Source organism: Saimiri boliviensis, chromosome 13 (genome assembly GCF_048565385.1).
Source record: "Saimiri boliviensis isolate mSaiBol1 chromosome 13, mSaiBol1.pri, whole genome shotgun sequence".
Lineage (NCBI taxonomy): Eukaryota > Metazoa > Chordata > Mammalia > Primates > Cebidae > Saimiri > Saimiri boliviensis.
This window is the reverse complement of record NC_133461.1, coordinates 55374224-55399307: the sequence shown is the minus strand read 5'-3', so window position 1 is coordinate 55399307 and position 25084 is coordinate 55374224. Positions and strand designations below refer to the sequence as shown.

Genomic DNA, 25084 nt, shown 5'->3' with positions numbered 1-25084 from the left:
GGTTGGGTGCAGTGGCGGTGGCTCACGCATGTAATTCAAGCACTTTGGTGGCCAAGGCATGCGGATCACCTGAGGTCCGGACTTCAAGACCAGCCTGACCAACGTGGTGAAACCCTGTCTTTGGAAAAAAAATAAATAAATAAATAAAAGAAAAAAATAGTTATAGTTTAAAATATTTCATAGTTCATTTTAAAGGATTGCACAAAATATTATAAACACTTCAATTTTAAAAAGAAAAATAACCTTGCATCTGTAGGAGGAAGAAAATACATGATCTCTTTGAAATAATACTTATTCAGTGAAGAGTTACTCATTTCAAACAATAAACATTAAGTTGAAGGAATTCTCCTTGGCAAATCATCTCATTCTTTCTCAAGGAGTCTCTGCATCTGATGAAGAAAGTGCAGTCTTTGTGCACTTGGGATCTTTTGAATGTGTATAAAAATCGAATGGAAACTTATGCCAAGTCTCTTTTTTTTCTTCTTTTTTAAGACGGAGTCTCAATTTTGTTGCCCAGGTTGAAGTGCAGTGGCACGATCTTGGCCCACTACAACCTCCACCTCCTGGGTTCAAGCGATTCTCCTGCCTTAGCCTTCCAAGTAGCTGGAATGACTGCCACCACACCCAGCTAATTTTTGTATATTTAGTAGAGAAGGAGTTTCACCATGTTGGCCAGGTTGGTTTCAAACTCCTGACCTCAGGTGATCCACCCACCTCAGCCTCTGAAAGTGCTGGGATTACAGGCATGAGCCCCTGCACCCGGCTGCCAAGTTTGTTTATTTAAATGAGGGCTTTTGGTACCAATGTTGGGTCTTTGGTTTTTCTTCAATATAATATTAAACTTATGGCCTATGTGAAAATTTTTTAGGTGCCCAGACCACTTGCTATGAAAAAAGAAGGAATTCAAACCAGGAAACGAAAACCTAAAAACATAAATAAATCAAAGACTTGCTCTGGTAAATATAATAAAATGCCATTTGATTGTAAAGTATTTGCCAAGCTTAACAGTAGAGTAGATTTATATTTATAAGGTTAATTTTGACTGTTGCAGGTAATAGCAATAATTCCATTCCTATGACTCCAACTTCCACCTCTTCTAACTCAGATGATTGCAGCAAAAATACTTCCCCTACAACACAACCTACAGCCTCAGGGGTAAGTTAAAACAGCATAGACTCCTAAATTAGTGGATTGCTTTCTAGTAAATTATCTCAATTTTTATCTTATCTGGTAGTACAATAATCTAAACCAACAGTTCAGTTTAGTTAGTTGATACCTAAGAATAGTTTTTAGAGGAAATTACATTTAAATGTCAACAAAATGACAAACTTAAGTACTCTTAATTAAGATCTCTATCATTTTTTATGGTTAAATTAACCCAAGTAAAAGCAAGCGGTTTGGGTTTAAAGAGCTTTAAATTGTTTTATTTCCAGGTTTTTATCAGAGTTGCTATATATAATATGTATATATTTGTGTATTTCTAATGTAGATCAGAAAAACTATGAGGCCAGTGGTTTCATAGATTACAGTGCCCACAACATTTAAGTAGCTTTTGTTTATCATATCAATTCAAGCTTTTATTCTTTTTTTAAATCATCCACCCAAAGCAAAGATCATCATAAAGTGTTATGTGCTGCTGTATTCACTGATTTCCTTTGCCCAATTGTGTTCTTGGTGGGAGAGCTTGCCTTCTAATGCACTTTAATTGTACTGGGGTTTATTTCAGCTGTGACAAAACCTAGGAGCCGTTTGTGCCTCTGTGGACAGTTCTCAATGGATCTTTGTGAGGATCACAGACTTAGTGTTTGTAAAGCTGTGACCAAAATTCAGTTTGCCTCCAGCAAAGAGCATATTCCCACCCTGCTCTTTGCCAGATTTACCTGGAATGCTCTTAAAAAACACAGGGCCTTCCCTCAGACCTCAGTGAGCTCCAAAGCAGGGCCTCCGGCAAGCAGGACTCTAAAATGTGTTCTTATGCCTCTTGGGACTATACTGAGACCAGATTAGAACTAAACACCAGCAATTAAATGCCTATTTACTTAGTAATTGTTTTCTACATCTAGTTTTACCCTGAAATTATTTGGGGTACTTTAAAATACTACAGATTCCTGGGCCCCACCCTGGATTTTCCAAGTCAGAGTCTCTGGGTGTGGGGCTTGGATATCTGTTTTTGAACATGTGCCCCAGGTGACATTGGAACTATTGCCCTGGAGGTGTTCGGGAGCCACAGATCTGGTTTCTTTCTACCATCTTTTCATGGCTTTAACAAACAAAAATTAAATATTTAAAGCAAAATGTTTAAACTGTGCTTAAAATTATATTTGATAGTTTTATTTGTCCTCCAACCCAAATGCTTTTGAGCCTTTTCTGTAATGAAACAAAACGTCTTTTCAGAGTTTCACAAGGGTAGTTGTTTTGGTTACAGACTCACGGTAAAGAATGTTTCTAGGCTTTATAAAGATGGACTCCGTGCTATCATGTTGTGTTTTACAGGCAGGTTAGATGTAACTAAGGATCCAAAGTGGCAAACAGAATATGTTACTTGGGAAATGTTAAAAATTATTTAAAAATAATCTTTTTTTTTTTTTTTTTTTTTTTTTTTGAGATTGAGTCTCACTGTCACCCAGGCTGGAGTGTGCAGTGGCGGGGTCTCAGCTCTCTGCAACCTCCACCTCCTGGGTTCAAGCAATCCTCCCACCTCAGCCTCCCGAGAAGCTAGGATTATGGGCATACACCTCCTCATCCAGCGAATTTTTTTGTATTGTTAATAGAGATGGGATTTCACTTTGTTGGCCAGGCTGGTCTCCATCTCCTGACCTCAGGTGATCCACCCGCCTTGTTCCCCCAAAGTGCTAGGATTGCAGGCAGGAGCCACCATGCATGGCCTAGTCCTCAGGAGCAATTATGTAGCTAGAGGCAAAACAATTTGGTTTTCTTTTTTTTTTTTTTTTGAGACGGAGTTTCAGTCTTGTTACCCAGGCTGGAGTGCAATGGCGCGATCTCGGCTCACCGCAACCTCCGCCTCCTGGGCTCAGGCAATTCTCCTGCCTCAGCCTCCTGAGTAGCTGGGATTACAGGCACGCGCCACCATGCCCAGCTAGTTTTTGTATTTTTAGTAGAGACGGGGTATCACCGTGTTGACCAGGATGGTATACATCTCATGACCTCGTGATCCACCCGCCCCAGCCTCCCAAAGTGCTGGGATTATAGGCGTGAGCCACCGCGCCCGGCCAACAATTTGGTTTTCTAAAGCAGGGAGGGAGCAGCCTCTCTCAGCTGAAATGAGGACTGCTGCCAGTAGCAAGTCACTTCTGTTGGTGGTACACTCCAGCTGACAAAAAGCCTAATTCGGATGATAAATTGCACTGCAGCCAATATTTACCCAACAGTGGGCTTCCAGACTTGGAACCATTGTGGGTGGAGTCAGTTTTGCTCTTGGGATTTTGTGATGTAAAATTTCAAAATTGGCTATTAGCAAGTCCTATCAGTTGCCCTCCAGGGAAAGGAGAAAAGGCAGTGAAAGGGCCATGGTCTGGCTAGAAGAAGGGACTTGGGAGTTCATCGCTGGTCTCAGGTGTATTCCGGGCTCTCTCACCAGGGATCTAGAAAATGGAGGTGGCTTGCTGGTCAGTGCCCTTCTGAGGAATGATCAGTTCCCCACTAAAGGCCAGAAGGCAAAGCAACAAGGATTTTTTTTTTTTTTTTTGAGACGGAGTTTCACTCTTGTTACCCAGGCTGGAGTGCAATGGCGCGATCTCGGCTCACCGCAACCTCCGCCTCCTGGGTTCAGGCAATTCTCCTGCCTCAGCCTCCTGAGTAGCTGGGATTACAGGCACGAGCCACCATGCCCAGCTAATTTTTTGTATTTTTAGTAGAGACGGGGTTTCACCATGTTGACCAGGATGGTCTCGATCTCTTGACCTCGTGATCCACCCGCCTCGGCCTCCCAAAGTGCTGGGATTACAGGCTTGAGCCACCGCGCCCGGCAACAAGGATGTTAAGGATGGAGTTTGGGAGTACTGGTTTACACACTAGGTCTTCAGCTGCAAGCTTCCATCCCTTCGGTAGCCCAGCAGCCTCCACGGGGGCTGAGAAGCTGGGAGTGGCTGGTGTGAGCTGCAGACGGGGCATCTCTTCAAGCTCTCTAGCCTCTTCGGGCTGGGCTGCAGAAACGCTGTGTGACTGCAGTTACCTCGGCAGGGGTTAGGGCTGCCACCTCCCCAGTTCCCCAGGGACTGACTCATGGCCTCGTTCCAAGGGCACGTGGCTGGTGCCTGGGCTCTTGGGGTGGATGTCTTCAAAAAAGCCTCTATCTGCTGTGGCCATTGTGGGGAAACCTCTTGTCTGCTGGCTGCCTTTGGAAGCTGTCCCCTTCTAAGAATACCTGTAGTAGGCTTGAGTGGTTTCCCCAGGTTGTTTTCATGGAGTGCCCACATATGCCTGTGGGTCCCTTAGCACTTTCTGATGTCCTCTCTGGGAGGTGTGAGCCTTCATGTGTATGGCATGGCCCATGCGGCAGCCAAGTAGCTGTGAAGAGTCTGCTGGAGGAGCCATCTGTGAGCAGCTGGTAGGAGCATTTTTAAACGCTGGCTATGTTGACAAAGGTGTGTCATTTTCCCATTTTGGTCACAGTGCATGATGTTGGAGGGCAGCTGGCTTTGTGACTGATTGCCTATAGGATTTTGTGAAATGCTGTGGGTGAAGAAAATATCAGATCCACACAGCAAGGTTGTATCTGGTGTTTAGAAAGTGTATGTATTACAAACACAGCGCCGAGGTGGCTTGAATTTAAGCCTCCTAAGGCAATGCGTTCACCCCACAGATCTACAGCGCTCACTGTGACTGACTGGTAGAAATTAGTAGTGCAGGGTGACCCTAGTTTGATGGGGCCATGGAGCTACAAAGCAAAGGGCAATTTCAGGCACACTCCCAGCAGAAGATGGAACTGGGGATCGCATATCCCTCCATTTAGAGATGTAAGTAGTAGTATCACTGCCTTTCTTTAATGACTGTGAGTTACAGCAAGAAGTAAAAAAAGTTCCAGAGGCCCATATGAAGCATGCTGTTCACTTTAATTCCTCCTTGAAAAATCAGTTGCAGGAGGTCACCAGTAGGCATTCCCAGCAGGCTTCTTTTAAGTCCTGGGACATGACGGTAACAGGGTTCTGACCTATCTTTCAGGTGGCTATTTAAGTGATGGCTCCAGGACCTTAGCATGACTGACACCAGCGTCCTAAGCTCTCTTGGCAAGGGTGAAAGGAGCCACAGGAGCTGAGTATTGTGGAAGGGGTCTGTTGTGGTTGTCTGCTTCTGGGAGAGGGGCTCCAGGGCTCCCCTCCCCTAGCAGGAATGAAGGTGTGGGCATAATTTCTAGTGCACGGCATTCTTCCAGGATAAGTGTCCTAATGCCATGAAAATTTTTGCACTGCTCTGAAGCCTCATGTCTTAGCTTTATATACTTGTTAATCTGTGCTTTCATGAGACCTGTGTCTGGGCAAAAAGGAAACATTCCTTCAGATGAGAGTCAGCAAGTTGATGACCTCGCCACCTTGTGACTCAGTTTCTCTTGATTATAGACCGTGTGTACTGGAGGTACAGGGAGGGCAGTGTGTTTCTGTCTGAGATCAAGAGGACTCATAGCTATGCAGCCCTCTTTAAAATATTGCCTATTATTAAAAATGTATGTCAAATTTAATTATTGATAGTTACTTTCCGTGGCAAAACCAGTCTTTCTTTCTGGCTAAGAATTTTCTCATGCATGCAGATTTACTAAAAAAATCTATATTTAGTTGATCTAAATAGACATCATATTTTCTTTGGACTCAGTGTGGTGGCTCACGCCTGTAATCCCAGCACCTTGGGAAGCTTAGGTGGGTGGATCATCTGAGGTCAGGAGTTTGAGACCAGCCTGACCAACATGGTGAAACCCTGTCTCTACTAAAAATACAGAATTAGCCGGGCATGGTGGCACATGCCTGTAATCCCAGCTCCTCTGGAGGCTGAGGCAAGAAAAAAAAATTTTTGTTTGGCTTTTATTCTCTATGGATTATAAAAATATTAAAATCATTTATTCTTGAATTCATGTATTGACTGAATTATAGTTTATAGTTTTTTTCTCTTATTGATATTTAGGAGAGAAACATGGTAACATTCTATTTCTGCAATAAGTTTTAATAAGTAGTTTGCAAATGGTCCTATTCCTCCTGTTTCTCTTCCTATAACTCAAAATTTGTAAAACTAGAGGTTACTTTATAGCTCAATCCCCAAGTTTTATAGATAAAAAGTCTTTTTTTCTTAATTTCTTTTGTGATAGGAGAGATTCATTTGGAGATTAAATTAATAATCTCTGAAAAAAGGAGGCAGCTACAGAAAAAAAAGAAATTATCAATGAGACAATATCTGAGAATAAGGAGTCACTGAACATATTTTGTCTGCCTAAAAATAGTTTCTATAAATAATTACTTTACAAAATTAGACCAGGTGCAGTGGCTCATATCTGTAGTCCAATTCTTTGGGAGGCTGAGGCTGGAGGATCACTCAAGACCAGGAGTTTGAGATCAGCCTGGGTAACATAGCAAGACCCCTGTCTCTATTTCTATTTTTAAAATAAAATAAAAAAAAAACCCTACTTAAGTTAATATTAAAACTGCCAATATAATATTGAAGTCATAATTAAACATAAATATTGAAGTTAAGTGGAGAGAAATATATCTGACCAGCCCTTGCTTACTGGTCCTTGTTCCATTTGAGTGAAACAAAGTGCCACATCTGGAATTGCTCAAAACATATAGGTGATAGGGGTGGGTGGAGAGAGACAGGTATAAACATAGATCTTACTATTGGTCACATTTGGACATGCTTTAAAGGGGTGATAACGAGTTGGAGATGGCTTCACAGAGTAGAGGAAATTAAAATTAGGATTTTTGCTGGGGAAAGATTGGGATAGCGGTATCCAGGAAAGAAGGCATGGGAATCTCTGGAGCTGAAGGAAAATAGCTCATTATGGCTGGAGCGCAGGGTGTAAGAAGCCAAAGGCAGGAAGTGAGGCTGGTAGAATGGGTGGAAAGTAGATATTTGAAAATATTTCAAATCAATGTCAGGTCAGCCTTAAGCAGGGCCTAAATGATGGGGTGGACTTTATATTTAAATCCTTCAGTGACAAATGTGTTTTCTGTCTGTACATGGGAGTCCAACAATTAGGACATTCTTACTGGAGGGTTCTGTATTTTGATAATTGATGTAAACAAAGGCTAGTATGCTCCTGCTTTCAAGTTTACAAGCAGGGTTCCTCCTCACAATTAGGGAGGAAAAACATCTCCTTCTAGCTGATTCTACGTGCTGACCTTCTTTAGGCCTGCAATGTAAATGTCTCTGCCTCCAGGGATTCTGGGGGCAGGGTGGTTGGAGTGGCTGCCTGGTTACATCTTCTAATGGAAACATATTTGGCTGGCATGTTAGTGATAGGAAATGTGTTTCCTCACCTTTGTGAGGCATGGCTGGTGATACATAGCTTCCACAAATACAGGTGGACATTAGGCTGAAGGATAGAGACTTAGGATCCTTGCCAGCTGCATCTGGGCCTGGGTGGGTGGGCCTTAACTACTCTTTTGGTATGTTTCTTTTTTTTTTTTTTTTTGAGACGGAGTTTCGCTCTTGTTACCCAGGCTGGAGTGCAATGGCGTGATCTCGGCTCATCGCAACCTCTGCCTCCTGGGTTCAGGCAATTCTCCTGCCTCAGCCTCCTGAGTAGCTGGGATTACAGGCACGTGCCACCATGCCCAGCTGATTTTTTGTATTTTTAGTAGAAACGGGGTTTCACCATGTTGACCAGGATGGTCTCGATCTCTTGACCTTGTGATCCACCCGCCTCGGCCTCCCAAAGTGCTGGGATTACAGGCTTGAGACACCGCGCTTGGCTTGGTATGTTTCTTGCTAGTAAATAGGTGTCATCGTTCCTGTCCCATGTGTGCTTCTGGGACGCTGTGTGCTTAGCTGGACCTATTTCCCTACTATAGTCACTTCTGAGTTGTGTCGTCCTTTGAAGGAGTTAAACACCCATAAGTACTTGTGGCCAACAGCAGTGATCTAGGGACTGACTCAGGTTAAGATTATTTGACGTGCTTTATAAGGCCCTCTGAAGAAAGTTTAGGCAGGTAAATATTTTAAATTGTTTTTATAGATTTTACTTTAAATATTTGCATCCCGTGGTGAAAACAGAAAAACACAGAAGGTCCTGTAGCTACTATGCAGTTTCCAATGGAGGGGGGATTCTTCATTAGCAGATTTACACTCCACCAGCTTTTTCTTCAAGTAATGGGATTATTTTTGATTTACTGTGCACTGCAGTTGGTCACAAAGGGACAGTTCCCATGAAAGAGCTGAAAGGTACATTTGTGAAGGGCTTATACTGTTAAGTTGCTCAGAGGAACCTATGAAGGTGAGCTGTAATGCAAGAGACTGCTGGGGCTGGAACAGAAAATTACTGCTTCATTTTTAACTTGAATATTCCACAGAGCTTCTAGAGGATTCAAGAGCCAAACAGTGGTGGATTGGTCTTGGGTATTATAGTGCCCCTGAGCTTTGAGGAAGTTTTCCCCTTTCGTATACTCTGACTTTTAAGATAGTGAACATAGGGAAGCATGAAATCAGTTTCTGTCAGGTACCTTTTATGAGCTGGGTGCTTTAGATACATTTTATTTTTTACTCCTCTAAGTGAGGCTCAGAAGGTAAAGAACAATCAAGGTCTTGTGTCAAATTGAGAAGCATGGTTTCATGTTGGCTGCAGATCTGGCTGATGAGGTCAGTACTGTTGCCAGTACAGCGTGTTAGATTAATATGTGATATTAGGTCATTTCTTCGAAACCTTTAGAGAGAAGAAAGAATGTTTTCTAAAAGAAATTTGACTAACTTTGATTAATTTCAGCATCAAATATCCTCCCACTGAAACAGGTGGGAAAACAGTGCCAGAGAAATTATTTGCTCTTGACCAAGAATGTATTTAAGGCACTTAATGCAAATTTTCTTATCAATGTTATACTTAGAAATCAAATGCGTAATAGTACTAAGAATATAGTAGTTGTGTAACATCATGTTAAAAAAAGTAGTAAAAGTTACTTTTGTTGACATATCTAATGTGGTTATAATAAGGTTCTTTTAAGAGAGACACAAGATGGGGACGGAAGGCAGCAAACCACACTGCCAAGTGTGTACCTATGCAACAATGTTGCATGTTCATCACATGTACCCCCAAACCTAAAATGCAATAAAAAAAAAAAAAAAAAGAGACACAAGATTGCAGTACTGAAATCTTTCTAATGCTGTGACTTAAATCCATACACAAGAAAATGCCGTTTTAGAATTTTTCAGAATGTTCAAATTTTCTTCAATTAAGTTTTAGGAAATCACTAAAAAAAATTTCTTAATAGGCAAGTGCCCATTTTTTTTTTTTTTCAGTCTGTCATCCAAAAACTTTTTTTCCAAATGAGTAACAAAAGAGTTAAAAAATCATTCATCTCCCACAAGGGCCTGTGAGGGTTGTGGTCAGGTATTATTATTGCCTCATTTATAAACCAAGATCCGAGTGACTCCTTAAGGTCACAAAACAAGCCAGTGTTGAAGCCGGGACTGGAACCGACGTCTCCTGCCTCCCAGTCCAGGGCTGTTACCACTCCCAGGGAGTTGACCAATCATCACAGTTATTAATATCCCACTTGCCACATGCTACAAGCCATGAACATAAATATTTTGTTGGCATTTTATCTTCACGCTCCCTATGTGCCAGGCTCCTTTTCTTTCTACATTCACAGCCCCTTCTAATAACTCACGTTCTTGTCTGACCACATTGGCCTTCGCCGGTGAAAGTCACACGTCACCCCGGCAGGGAATGTTCAAACATGTGGATTCGCATACTTTCATTTTGATCTCAAGGCTTTTTCTAGACTTCATCGTTTTTTATCCTCTGTGTGTGTGTGTGTGTATGACAGAGAGGAGGATGGTAAGAAGTAGTTAAAAAATGCATCATGTGCTACATAGGTATCCAATGGCTTTGTATGTACGTTAGGAAACAGTAAAGATTTAAATGTTTGTAATATATATGTCCACATAATTTATCATGAAACTGTGGTTTATTTAATAAGTGACTCATTATCACTATCTAATAGCCAGAATACTGGATAAATAATAAGTGTGGGCAGAAGTTATTCACAATTTCTTATGGCCTCATCCCAGAACACAGCTTCTCTTTGCAAATTACAGATTCTTTGCAGTTTTCTTCCACCCCTGCCTCTATAAGAATATACAAAATTGTCAGAAAACATGAAATAATGTTACGGGAAAACATGGCCAAATTTAAGAAATCTGGCTTAGATTGCTCTGAAAGGTTATTGCTAAATGAATCTTCGAAGAAAACGAATTCCTTTACTGGAACAAAAGTAATTTATTATGCATTTCATGGGTGTCTGCCAGAAGAGTTACTAGCAGTATGAAGATCCAGTGGATATGAATTAAGTACAATCTGTTAGTTCTGTTCATGTTTACAACTACCTGTTAATTTTCTCTGAAATTTTAATAATTTAAAAAGGCATCTCCAAAGACAGGTGTGGGCAGTGTGACAATTCATCACTCAGATACCCATCACATCAGGCTTTTTTTAAGGGCCCAGTATGCAGAATTTGTGAGACTGAGCACAAAGACGTCATTTTATTGACCTCATATTTTAAGAATGATTTGAACAAATACAGGGCATTGATTTTAATGTCCTGTTGGGGTCTTATGAGTAAACAGTTCCAAGTCAACATCTGACGGTGCTTAAATCGTGATTCGACTTGATGGTGTGCTGCCTGTTTTGGTTGTTGGCCTGGCACGGTTTCACCAGAGCTGGGCCACATGCTCCAGAACCATATTTTTATTTTATTAAACACAAGTATTTTACATTTAAAGTGCTCATTAAATTTAGTTGCTTGATACGTGGTGAAGCCTGAATATGGTCAAAAGTTTATTCTGGGGGTTCACGGATTAGCAGCTGGAAGGAAACAGATTCCAGCAGCCAGGCGCTAGCTCCGGCTCTGTCTGTGTGAGTATAGCGAGCTGCCAAGGTTCTGCAAAGCCTGTTTTCCTCCTTCTACTAAAGAGGAAAAGTAATTCCTACCATCTGGTCCTTAGGAGTATTGTGTGGAGTAAGTGGGAGATGCCTGGAGACCTCTTTGAAGTTCAAGAAGAATAAATAGCAATACTTAAATACAGGTCTTGGAAGTTAATAGTAATCAGCTTTATTTGCATGGCATTTTTTTCATCTCAAGATATTAGAATAAGATTCTCACTTTCTTAATGAGGAAATGTGGAGATGTAGAGTTATTGTGTTAAGAAAGTAACCACATTTTAGAGATTTTATTTCACTCATAGCAAATTTTTAATTCCTTCTGATACTTAGCACTTTCCTAACGCTTTTTGTGGTTTAAGTGCATTGTAAAGGCTTCTTGGTATGATTTCTGTAATTGAGATGGAGAGATTAAGATGCTCATCCAATCTCTAGAAAAGCCAGTTTTGTTATAAAAATTAAGATAATAATTCACCAGGCTTTAAATCTTGCCTTAGGATCCTGTCCCACTTAATTTGAAAATTAGAATAGTGAAATTCATTCTGATTCATTTAGAAGATTCTTTAGCGTGCTCACTGACTTCAGAGTTGTGGGACAAACCCTCTCCCTTGCCATCTGTATTTGTACATCAGTATTTTGCTGATAATCCCAGAGTTCTTACAAAGTTTGACCGATGCCTTTCTTCACCACAACATGCTTGCTGTTGAGTGCGCACAGATATATAAAACAATCTGGTCTTTTACCTTTAACAGATGATGTGTACAGAATTATTTTCCTCTGCCTGAAAAGGGCAGCATCCCTTGGTGTGACCATAACCTTGCCTACTCAGGCCTAGAAGGGGTGAGAGGGGTGGGGATAGGGGCGGAGTGAGGGAGCAGAAAGTGAAATTTCCAGTAAGGAATTTGTTTGCTGAATCCAAAAAATACACAAAACGATTCTGCTGAATGGTTAGGTCATCAGTTGAGGTGATGGTGACTTTCCCTCTGGAGAGAAGGTGTCCATGTTCTTTTGTTTCATTAAGCTGTTAAGAATTTGAGAGTTTCACTGTGATTGGTTTTCACATGTCCTGGTGGAGACAGAATCTGTGTGTGTTCATGTGTCTTTTGTGTGCCACCTTCTAAAGTATTATGGAGTCTTATGTCTGGTCCTCTGTTACTTCCAGCCAAACTGAAATGATCGTAGTTTATACAGTGGAAGTTACGATTCGCAAGAAAGCATTTCCCCTTTGTTGGAATTTATACAAAGTTTTTAATTCCTCTTTTGAGGAAGGCAGCTATAAAGCACCACAGGAGTCTAACCTAGAGGTTACAAAAGCAGAGAAGAGCTTTGGCAGTGAGGGCGGCTGGCTTCCCCTCACACAAGAAAAAGCCGTAAGCACAGTCTCACTCAGATGTGTAGGAAGGATGGATCAGAGGCTGGGGGAGCCGACAGACTGCCTCGCAGTGAAGGAGGCAGTGTGATCACCATCAAAGTCTTCTGCTCTGGGAAGGATCACACAGTCGCCCTTCAGCCTGCCTGGGGTGCAGTGTTTTCTTTCTTCAGACTGAGACTTCATGAGGAAAGATTCCAGCGAGGAAGATAGAACATACCCCGTACACTCCTGGTTTTCTTCCTCAAATGAAATTTATGCACGTAATCCACAAGCCAAAGAACCTGTGTTCTTTGGAAAAGGCTGCACCCTTTCTGGGTTTCCTTTTCTCGGGTGTGTTGCCTTCCCGTCAGAAACTCAGTCACCCTACCCATTATGGGATGTGTGAAATGAAGGAAAACAGAGAGAGACACTGCTGGGTATTTGTCTCCGTGAGTTATCCAATCAGAAATCTTTGACTTTTCAGATATGTGTATAAAAATGAGTGAAGGGTCCTCACAGGGAAAAAAAAATCCAGGTGATCTACAGATGAACTGTGCCAAAATCCAGGTGATCTACGGATGAACTGTGCCTCCTTCTCAGGCTCGCGGATATTTTCCTTGTCCCAGTCTGCAGCAGCCCAAGCTTACCCTCAAGTCATTTATTCCTTTAGGAGGGAGTTTTCCAGCCCAGCTGCTCTGCCTGTCTTCCCACCTAACCCCGCCAGCTTTCTGTGCTAAGCCCAGGCTGGGTCTGGCCCTGATAACACATTCTTTCAACAGGAAGTGCCTCCATTTTCAGTTGTCTGTGGGAGGGCGGAGGGCAGATAAGCAGTGAATGGAAACACAGAGCCGATTTCTGCTCCACCCTCCTTGCACTTTGATCAGGGAGAGAGCAGGGACCTCCGCCTGGCCTGTGCTGCCTGCCGAAAGGAGGGAGGATGGTTGAGCTGTGGGCATTCCGGAGCTCTCCCTCCACTTCTGTTCAGGAATGTTTGTTTAGGTTGGTCTAGGTTAGTGAAGTGCCTGCTTTTGCTGGGTTGCAATGTCTGCTATCTGAACTAAAGTCCTTTGAAGGGTTGAATTCGATGTGGGAAAATATATTCACCAATTGAAATTTATACGTGTGTTTGTATGTATGTGTATTAGGTCCAGGATCATCGAACGTTTTCCTCTGATTACCAGCCCTCCCCGCCCCCACACGGATTTGCCGATTTTTTTTTTTTTTTTTTTTTTTTTTAAAGACGAGTTTTCACCATGTTGGTCAGGCTGGTCTTGAACTCCCGACCTCAGGTGATCCGCCCGCCTTGGCCTCCAGAGTGCTTGGATTACAGGTGTGAGCCACCACGCCCGGCCTGTACTGATTCTTAGAAGGCAGCTCTTTACTATCATCAGCGAGGGAAAGAAACTTAATGACAGGATGAGCCAGACTTCCTTTTTTTTTTTCTTGGAGAGAGTCTCACTCTGTTGCCAGGCTGGAGTGCAGTGGCACAATCTCAGCTCACTGCAACCGCGGGTTCAAGTGATTCTCCTGCCTCAGCTTCCCGAGTAGCTGGGACTACAGGTGCGCACCACCATGCCCAGCTAATTTTTTTATTTTTAAATTAGAGATGGGGTTTCACCATGTTGGCCAGGATGCTCTTGATCTCTTGGCCTTGTGATCTGCCCGCCTCAGCCTCCCAAAGTACTGGGATTATAGGTCTGAGCCACCGCGCCTGGCCCTCCAGACTTAAAAAAAATTTTTTTTCCAGTCCTCCTGTCTCACCCCAGACTTCTTAAGGAGAGTTGCTGTGCCAACTCTGAACACCTTCTGCAGTTAGAATATTGGTTTTGAGTCTGGATGTGTTGGCTCACATCTGTAATCCCAGCACTTTGGGAGGCCAAGGTGGGATTGATCACCTGATGTCAGGAGTTCAAGACCAACCTGATCAACATGAGGTCTCTGCTAAAAATACAAAAATTAGCCGGATATAGTGGCGGGTGCTTGTAATCCCAGCTACTTTGGAGGCTGAGGGCGGAGAATAGCTTGAACCCAGGAGACAGAGGTTGTAGTGAGCCAAGATCTCGCCACTGTACTCCAGCCTGGGCAACAGAGCGAGACTCTGTCCCCGCGCCCCCCCCCCCCCAAAAAAAAAGAATATTGATTTCGAGAGCTGAAGTTGCACTGATGCATGGGGCCGATGTGTTGGATATTTTAACTTATATACAACTGTGAGTTTAACATGTGCTTGGCTAGTCAGGCCCTGGCCTATGCCAGGTGGCAGGGAGATGATTTCAGGGGCCCTTCTGACCCACCCTCCTGTCAGTGCCCTGACTCTGGTTCCCTCCTATTTTTTTTAAGCCACTTTCTGATGGCATCAAGTTTGGTTTGTCCCTCAAATGCCTGTGCCTGTTTTTCTGGTATTCATATCTTCAGTTCATCCCCATGATTAGTGCAAAAGTAATGGTGGGTTTTGCCATCGCTTTCAGTGCCAAAAACTGCAATGGCTTTGGCATCAACCTAAATAGATTCACTATGCAATTTAAGTATGCAAAGAAAACTATAGATGGCTAATAGGCTTGGCCCTCTCAGCTAGTCCCGTTTTTCCCTCCTCCCGGGGGACCCTTGTGATACTTACACGTGTGCATAGATAAATTGCAGTTATGACGTGTAATTCATATCTTGCTGTTTTTCACTTAGCATGGTATTACAGGATTTTTTCCATTTTGCTCCACGATCTTATTATTCTTAGTAATTTCCTAATAGTTCACTGAGCGGATGTACCCTGCTTTTCTAAACTGTTCCCAGATTATTAGACATTAGATTGTTTCTGTGGTTTCTACTATTAGAAGTAACCTTGCAGTGGTTGGCTTCCTTTGTGGAGCCTTTCTCTTCTTTTGAATTACTTCCTTGTAATACATTTCCAGAAGTGAAATTACAGGGTGAAGTAGGGTCTGAACTTCTGGGTGGCTGTTGACAGTGCTGTTGTCTGCCTTCTGTAAGCTGTGTGTGTACCAGAATGTAGCCCTGCCAGCCATGAGTGAGGGGACATCAGCCTTACTTTGCAGTATTTCATGTTTAAATATTATATCCCCACATAAAATAAGGCTACCAAGCATTGAGCACAAGTACTTGCTCCACTGTTTTTTCTGACAGGCTTAGCTATTGGTTTTAATTGCAATTGAGCAGATTTATTTTTAGGAGCGCATCACTCCTGGAATTTGAGGGTTGTCTGCCCTTTAACGGTAGGACTCTTGGCCTGCCAAATAACTTAACATTTTGTCTGAAAAAAAGACAGGTTATTTAGACTAACTGCTTTTGGGATTGTTATTCAGGTGTAAGAATAACATTGAGGGTGTTTAATGTTTCTTTAGTGTGGCTTGTTGAAAAAGAGTTAATGAGTGACCAGGTGTGGTAGCTCACACCTGTAAGCCCAGGACTTTGGGAGGCTGAGGCAGGTGGATCCCTTGAGTTCAGGAGTTTGAGAACAGCCTGGGCAACGTAGTGAAACTCTGTCTCTACAAACAATACAAAAATTAGCTGGGCCTGGTGGCACATGCCTGTGGTCCCAGCTGTTTGGGAGGCTGAGATGGGAGGATCTCTTGAGCCAAGGAGGCAGATGTTGCAGTGAGTTGAGACTGCACCCAGTGCACTACAGCCTGGATGACAGAGTGAGATCCTATTTCGAAAAAAAAAAAAAAAAAAAGGTAAAAAAGTCATGAGACTTTGGCTGCAGAACACCTTTATTTATTTTTGTGAAGAACTATCAGTGACAGTTTGAACAGGCTCATTCTGGAGGTGGTTCTCTTTGAGCTCTGAGTGTCTGCTTCTGATCCTGCCTGGTGATAGGGTAACTTGCCTGGGCTGAAGGATAGAATGAGGAGAATAAATTAGATCCAAGCCCCTTAACTTTCAATAATAGATAACAAGAGTAGCTTATACTGACATAATCTTTACTGTTCTCAGTCACTGTTACAAGGACTTCACATATATTAGCCAATTTAATTATTATTATTATTTTTTTTTCTGGTAGCTATGTATAGTCATCTCTTGTTTTTTTTTTTTTTGAGATTCAGTTTTGCTGTTGTTGCCCAGGCTGGAGTGCAATGGCACAATCTTGGTTCATGAACAGCTGGGATTACAGGCATGCTCCACCATGCCTGGCTAATTTTTTGTATTTAGTAGGGACTGGGTTTCATCATGTTGGTCAGGCTGGTCTTGAACTCCTGATCTAAGGTGATCCACCTGCATCAGCCTCCCTAAGTTTTGGGGTTACAGGCATGAGCCACCACGCCAGACCTAGTTCATTTAATTTTTGGAATAACCTGACATAGGTGTCTCTTTTTATCCCACCTTAGAGTTGAGGAAACTGAGGCACACAAAGTTTTATATCAGGCTTCTGGTTTACCTCTCCCACATGGTTTCTTCACTCTTCTGCTTCATCCTTCTGTTTTTCAACTGGCTTTTCTTCTAAACAGGCCAGGCGGCTGCCTCTCTCCATCTGTCCTGCCTCCCATTTAACACCCTTCTCTCTCCAATAACAATAGCTTCCCTTTATGGAATGTTTAACATGGCAAGGCATCATGCCTTCGCTTTTACAAACAGCTCATTTAATTGTCACAGCCATCCCTGAGGTGGGGAATGTGAGGACTGGGGCACAGAGGAGGCTCAGGGATGAGTGCGCTCAGCAGGGGACTGAGCCAAGACAGGACTGGAGAGTCCAGGCTCCTTCCCTTCCTCCCCATGCTCCTGTGCAGGCTGCCTGGTTCCTTGCCTGGAAGTCCTTGCCCTCTGCTATTCCTTTTCTGACTCTTGCTCTACCTTCCTGTCTCAGCCACTCATTTGTCACTTAGGATAAACAGCCAGCATTCGACTTTCTAGTGTGTATGACTCCCCACATAGCCTGAGAGCTCCTGGGGCAGTGACTGTCTCAGGCTCCTGCTCCAGTGTTTGGTTGTCAGTTGGTGCTTTGCTATCCCTCCTTCCCTCCCTCCCTTCCTCCCTTCCTTCCTCCCTTCCTCCCTCCCTTCCTCCCTTCTTTCCTCCCTTCCTTCCTTCCTTCCTTCCTTCCTTCCAACAGAGTCTTGCTCTGTCCCTCAGGCTGCAGTGCAGTGTTAACAGTTGTAGCTCACTGCAGCCTCCATCACCTGGACTCAAGCAATCCTTCCACCTCAGCCCCCCAAATAGCTAGGATTACATGCCCAGCTAACTTTTGTATTTTTTGCAGAGATGGGGGTCTCCCTATGTTGCCGAGGCTGGTTTCAAACTCCTGGGCTCAAGCGATCCTTCCTCCTTAGCTTCCCAAAGCGTTGGGATTACAGGCATGAGTCGCCATGCCCAGACTACTAATATTTCTTGTTGCTGGCTGTGGTGGTGGTGACAGAGTCCTTTGCTGCCTTGGCACTTCCTGCCATTTGAGATGGGCTATTTCCTGGTGGGCCAATTCAGGAACCCTCTCATTTCAGAAAATAGCACTTGCCATGATGAAGTCAGATTTAATCAGATGCATGCAGATATGCCTGTTTTGGAATAAGAAAATCTTAGCGAAGTTGGGCATGACATATATTATTATAAGGGAGCTCACTCTAATAGTTCCTTTCTCAATAAATAATTCTGTTGTGATTGAATATCATTATTTCTTTGAGAGTTAAATCTTGGTCCACACTGGATTTGCTTCCAGTGGAGTTTCTGGAATTAAGGGCTAAAGTTAACCACTATGTTCATAAGTGTAACTGAGTTCATGGCATTCAGTTTGTTGGACAGGATTATTTTAGTTCTTTCAAAATTGCCACAAGAATCCCTGTGAAGCTTTAGTAGACATCTCACCGATTTTGTGAAATTTGCTTATTTATGCACCTAAAACCCTCAATTTAAGTCTTTACATTTGTGTTATGTAAATAAAAGTTTGGTTGTGGGACCAGTGCTGTTGCTGGATTTTCATAAACCCTCATTTCTGCTGGGCAAAGGAAGGCGTGGTTACCTGTGGGGGAGTCAGGTGTGGTCTGTCTGCTTGGGAGGGAGGAAATCCGGTGCTTAGACTCAGTGGGCTTGCTCTCCTGAAGTCCTGCCTCCCAGCCTCATGCCCTTATGGTGAGGATTGAGAGCAAACCAGATCTTGCTGGAAAAACGAGTAGAGTCGAATCACATTCACTTGCAGGCCGTCGAGGCTCAGCACACTTTCTGTTCCGCTTGCTTCTGGTGCCAGAGGAATGGCTGTTTTAAGGATTTAATGGGATTACGTATGTAAAAAAGGAATTCTTTGAAAAGTACACAATGTCCTACCTCTATTAAATAATAAGTATCTGGTAATTTATAGAATGGAACTCTGAAAGTTTAGAAGGAATAAGGGCTTCTGAACTTTTTAGAAGGAAAAAGGTGATTTTAAAAAGTACATGATTATGGCTAGATTTTTCAAAAAGTTTCTCAAAAGCAACTTTTTTCAAACTGTTGTCTAAACAGATTTTAGTTATTTTGGTTTGATTCTACTAAATTATATAATGTTTCCTATTTGGCCTTTCTCATGTGAATGGGAGGAATGGGTGGAACAGGGGAAAGGTGAACTTGTGCTTCAAGAAATCATTATGAGGCCGGGCATTGTGGCTCATGCCTGTAACCCCAGCACTTTGGGAGGCCAAGGTGGGTGGATCATGAAATCAGGAGATCGAGACCATCCTGGCCATGGTGAAACCCTATCTCTTTAAAAAAGAAATCACTGTGGCTAGGCAAAGTGGTTCATGCCTGTAATCCCAGCACTCTGGGAGGCTGAGGCAGTCGGATCACTTGAGGTCAGAAGTTCGAGACCAGCCTGGCCAACATGGCCTTCTACCAAAACCCCGTCTCTACTAAAATTACAAACATTAGCCAGGTGTGATGGTGCATTCCTGTAATCCCAGCTACTCGGGAGGCTAGACCAGAGAATCACTTGAACCCAGGAGGTGGAGGTTGTGCTGAGTTGAGATCGTGCCTCTGCACTACAGCCTGGGCTACACAGTGAGACTGTTTCAAAAAAAAAAAAGAAAAAAAAAAAGAGAGAAATCATTGCCATGATCATGGCAGATAGAGGATGCTAGCATTTTCTTTAAAATGTGGTCTGCTTCAGACATGGCCTGTTCTTGTAAAGAATTAAGGTAAATGAGGTAGGTATTAAAACTTGTATATGCATGGATTTATTTTCCATGAAGTCAGTGCTCAAAAATTTCACTTATCAGGGAATGTTAACTGTAGCTTTTCTTGAAAAGTCTAAAAAGACTTTATCATCACCGGATAAGCCTTGTTAGAGCTGTCTGTGTGTGTGTGTGTGTGTGTGTGTGTGTGTGTGTGCGCGCCCGCGCCCGTGCACACACGGGTTCTCTGCATTTTCTCTTTGGAAATGATTAGGTTGTGCGTGCATCGTTAATGCCCGTTTACCAGCGCAGTGCAGTTTGTTTCATCGTCAGAGATCTTAGTTTGGTACTTTTTACAAATAGCATTCCTCCAGTTCTTCTTTTTGTGCAGTTCTGCATCTTGCCAGTGGCTCCTGCCCTGAGTTCTAAAGTTTTCAGGGTTTAAGTGGCCGCGGTCAGGTCACTGTGCAACGCAGGGCTTTGCCCCTGCTTGCTGGGGGCAGGGGATGGTAATGTCGACCTCATTTCCCCTGCACTGGGTCCACCCCGGAGCAGCTCTGGCCCTGGCTGCACCGGCCCATTCATTTGTTCCCATGTGTTTAGCAGGACCGTAACCGCTTCTCCCCTTTCTCGTCTCTCCTCTCTGTCCCCCTCTTCTGCCAGGCGAGTGCCCCGGTGATGACTGGCGCGGGAGAGAGCACTAATCCCGAGAACAGCGAGCTCAAGTATTCTGGTCAAGATGGGCTCTACATAGGCGTCAGTCTGGCCTCGCCGGCCGAAGTCACATCCTCCGTGCGACAGGATTCCTGGTGCGCCCTGGCCCTGGCCTGAGCCCACGCCGCCAGGAGGCAGGAGGGCTCCGCCGCGGGCCGCGCCCCACTCGTGTCTGCTTTTGTGCGGCAGTCCAGACAGTGGCGACTGCGCTGACAGAACGTGATTCTCGTGCCTTTATTTTGAAAGAGATGTTTTCCCCAAGAGGCTTGCTGAAGAGAGAAGATGGAAGGGAAGGGCCAGTGCAACGGGGTGCGTCGCCTCCCCTTCTGGCCAGGGCCACTCCAGCCAGCCCGCCTCGGGGGCGGGCCCTGCTCCACTTCCAGAAGCCGGGACTGGGACCCGGGCCTTGCCTGCTAAGAAATATTGAGAGATTTTTTAAAAAAGATTTCGCATTTTGTCCAAAATCATGTGCTTCTTCTGATCAATTTCGGTTGTTCCAGAATTTCTTCATACCTTTTCCACATCCAGATTTCACGTGCGTTCATGGAGAAGATCACTTGAGGCCATTTGGTACACATCTCTGGAGGCCGAGTTGGTTCATGAGGTCTCTTGTCAAAAATATTACTCAGTTTGCAAGACTGCATTGTAACTTTAACACACACTGTGACTGACATTTCTCAAAGTTCACATTGCGTGGCTGATCTGAAGTCAGTCGGAATTTGTAAACAGGGTAGCAAACAAGATATTTTTCTTCCATGTATACAATAATTTTTTTAAAAAGTGCAATTTGCGTTGCAGCAATCAGTGTTAAATCATTTGCATAAGATTTAACAGCATTTTTTATAATGAATGTAAACATTTTAACTTAATGGTACTTAAAATAATTTAAAAGAAAAATGTTAACTTAGACATTCTTATGCTTCTTTTACAACTACATCCCATTTCTATATTTCCAATTGTTAAAAGAAAAATATTTCAAGAACAAATCTTCTCTCAGGAAAATTGCCTTTCTCTATTTGTTAAGAATTTTTATACCAGAACACCAATATACCCCCTTTATTTTACTGTGGAATATGTGCTGGAAAAATTGCAACAAAACTTTACTACCTAACGGATAGCGTTTGTAAATACTCTAGGTATCTGTAAACACTCTGATGAAGTCTGTATAGCGTGACTAACCCACAGGCAGGTTGGTTTACATTAATTCTTTTTGAATGGGATGTCCTATGGAAACCTATTTCACCAGAGTTTTAAAAAATAAAAAGGGTATTGTTTTGTCTTCTGTACAGTGAGTTCCTTCCCTTTTCAAAGCTTCCTTTTTATGCTGTATGTGGCTCTAGATATTCATATAAAACAAGTGCATGTGAAGTTTGCAAACTGCTTTAAGGCCTTCCTTTCAAAGAATAGTCCTTTTGGAGCTGTTTTATACCTTTTATACTTTGGTTTATTTGAAGTTGATGCATGGGGTTAGTTACCACTCTCCATGTGCTTTGGGGACAGTTTTTGTAAGTGGGAAGGACCCAGTATTATATGATATTGAATTGATAAGCATTTTGTATGAGGTCAATGCTTAAAAACATTCTAGAAAGTTCAGATTTTTTTTTTCTTTGCGAATGAAATATATTCTGGCCCAAGAACAGAGTGATTGCCTTTCTAGTTCGTTGCTTTTGCAGAGTGCCTTGAAGTCTCAAAGCTCAACTGAGGCTGCAGACCTTACACGGATCAGGAGATCTGTAGAAATGATTCCAATGGCCTCTTTGTATTTTCTTCGTTGTTGAATGGATTTCAGGAAATCAGGAGGCTGTTTCACAACATGGAATGATGGTGTTTACTGTGGCTCCCTGGGTGTACAGTACTTGTTATTTTTCATATACTTATTACAGCCATTTATGGGGTTCAGTCTGAATCTTTCAAGAGAAGGAATGCCTTCCTTCATGCTGGTGAATGCTCCTCTATGGAGGGACAATGTTCGTAGCCGGGGTGTGTGTTTGGGGAATTTAGTAAGACCCACATGCACCCTGATATCATAAGCGGCCAGAACAATGGTTAAGAGTGTTGGCTGTGCAGGCAGGTCACTGGTCCTTGATTGGCGTGGATGGGCAAGTTATCCAGCTCTCATCTTTCTAATCTAAAATAAAGCAAATAGTATATAAATCACAGGATTAGGTGAGACAGTCCATGCCAAGTGCCTAGCACAATACCTGGCACACATTAAGTATTAACGTGACTTTGAGAGTGGCGTGATTTGCAACATGGGTCCTTTGAATAATGTCTGATTCCCTGGAATATCAGAAGTTTATGCTCTTTAAGGAGTCTGATGTCCTGTGGTTCATCTGTGCTTCAATAAGGCCAAGAAGAGTGAAATGAGAGACTCCCTCTAATCCAGAGCATTGCAGAAATGGAGGGAGGATGCATGAGAGCTGATTGTTTTATATTAGAACAAGGCTGTTCTGACAACAGAAGAGGATTATTCTCCCCAGGAACTGATGACTGTTTTCTTCCCTCTTTTTACAGTTCTCGTTACTTTGAGTGCTTTTTGGTGAGGTGGGAGTTGTTAAAATTAATACAGTTTGATTGGAAAATGAATTTTTCTTATTGGGGATTCTAAATGATCCTTTTTCTGGGATGATCGCAAATATTGCTCCTAATTCTAAAAAGAATTCTAATTTTTTATGAAACAAATTATAATGGACAGAGGGGGAGGGGCTTCTCGTAGCCTGTCCTAACACAATGAACTCCACTATCTGGGCTTTTAAATGATTACTTTCTTACCTAAGATTGCATAAAGCAGAAGTTTGATAAATTTGCTCCAAATACACAGTTTTAGCACTCTTCTCCCGAAGTGTGACATGCGAAACTGAGCACGACCCAATTATTCCTCAAAATGGAATGCATTCAAACAGATGCTGCACCTCAGCTTAAAGAATCCCCAGACCCTATATCGTGGGTTGTAGGATTTATGCCCTCTGTCACACATGGCTGATTTGAGGCCATCTTAAATAAGTGAAGGCTCTGTCTGGGGTCTCTTTTCAGGGTCACTTAATGTTGTTTCCTGGTGCCTATGGGAGGGTCAGGAAAGCAAAGGGAACGATTCATTTCCCCGTGCAAATAAATTACCTTCTTGCTCATGGGAAATGTTTTTCACAGTCCTTGGAAATTTGATGTAATTTCAGATCATAGATAAATTGGCTGCATTGCTGGGAGGGCAACCCAGTGAGTCTTCAGTGGCTGTGCTAGATTCCAGGCTTGTGTTCAGGCTCAAGCAGTGTAGTGGGGAACAAGGTGGGAGGCAGAGCAAATATTTTCAGAATCAGGCAATGCTGGCTTGTTAAGGTGCTATTTTCTTTTTCTTTCTTGTTTTTTTTTTTTTTTTTTTTTTTTTTTTTTTTTTGAGACAGTCTGGCTGTGTCACCCAGGCTGAAGAACAGTGGCACAATTATAGCTCATGCACAGCCTCAACTTTCTGGGCTCTAGCAATCCTCCCACCTCAGCCTCCCAAAGTGCTGGTATTACAGGCATGAGCCACTGCACCTGGCTAAAATGCATTTTGTGTCTGAGTTGAAATACTAGCAAGTCTGTGGCAATACTAGTTATCTTCTGTTGTTTGGGAGCTCTAATTGGCAGTTAGATATGCTTTGATTCATTTTAAATGGCAAACATATTAAAAACTTGCTCGACCAAATCTTTTAAAACAGGGTCTGTGGGAAAAAATGTGGTACCTACAGCTCTGGCTGCGTCAGGTACCTGGATGGATTCTGTGTGGCTGAGGCTTTAGCAGCTGGATTCTGAGAAGGCCACCTCACTGATGACCTGGTGGGGCTGGGATCAGGCAGGAGAAGGTGACAGACATCAGTAGGACGGGCAGAAAAGAGGAGTCAAAGAGTGTTTTCATTTGGTTCAATTTCAAGATAAAGGATGCCAGAAAGTCTTAGTTTAGAGGGACTTTGGATTAATAAATTGTGGTTTCTAGTTCTAAATTGCTTCTGAGGAAAGTCTGGATGTTGCAGGTTCGTGTCTCCGCCTCTGTGACTTATGTCAGAGAAAGCCCCCATGCTCCTCCCAATATTCTCCAGCATATTCCAAATCCTCACTAGGGAACCAGCGTGATGACGGGTGCTTCACTGCTCTTGGTGCCTGGCAGCTGTCACAGGGAAGTGACCATTACACAGTTGATGTCACTATTTTGGCGCAAGAGATACCTATTTTGCTTGGTGGCTTTTTTTTTTAAGGGTGAACATTTAAAAAAATGACTAAAATATAGTGATTAAAGAATGTTTAATGAGGAGAGATGCTTATATTTCAGTTATCAGTAGTCTGTCTGTCAAAATATTTATCTAGATGTCCTACAGCTTTGGGGCAAATTGTTGGCTCTCTCTGGATCTCAGTAGCCAAAAACTGGTGAGATCTGGCAGCGAGATCTAGGAGGTGCCTTCCATCTGCGTTTGCATCCCACAGTCCCATGGGCAGACTGTATGCAAGGTGATGGTGGGTCTGTGGCTGAGTTTGAGGGGCTCATAGGGTCCCTTTGTGAGTAAGGATGCTGGTGTATTTAGAAGCACCTCTCTTTCTGTCTGTTTACCATCTGAGATCTGATTTCTGGAGTCCAAGTCTTTTCCTCCCATAACCTTAAGCCATAGAGGGTGACAGTTGCAGTCACAGTTACAAACCCAGGGGGCTTAGTTAGGACTGCCACCGCTCTCTAATGCTGAACCTGTTTGGTCTGGGGCCCCCATATGAAACGTAGACAGTGATATGAATCCAGACCGGAAAATGGAAAAGTCTGGCATCAGAGCAGTCAGCAGAACAAGGAAAAAACAGCTTTGCTTTGCTTGGCCCATGGCTTCA

At 43.0% G+C, this 25084-nt stretch overlaps 1 protein-coding gene across 1 annotated transcript in view; it reads left to right on the top strand.

The window, feature by feature from the left end:
* The window catches only part of GATA6 (GATA binding protein 6), a 34682-nt gene extending 13157 nt beyond the window's left edge, over nt 1-21525 (top strand). Inside the window, exons 5-7 of the mRNA XM_039463736.1 lie at nt 869-956; nt 1052-1155; nt 20189-21525. Coding sequence (XP_039319670.1) covers nt 869-956; nt 1052-1155; nt 20189-20356 — 360 coding nt within the window. The 3' untranslated portion in view covers nt 20357-21525. The remainder of the gene's footprint in view (nt 1-868; nt 957-1051; nt 1156-20188) is intronic.
* Nucleotides 21526-25084: the final 3559 nt, after the last annotated feature.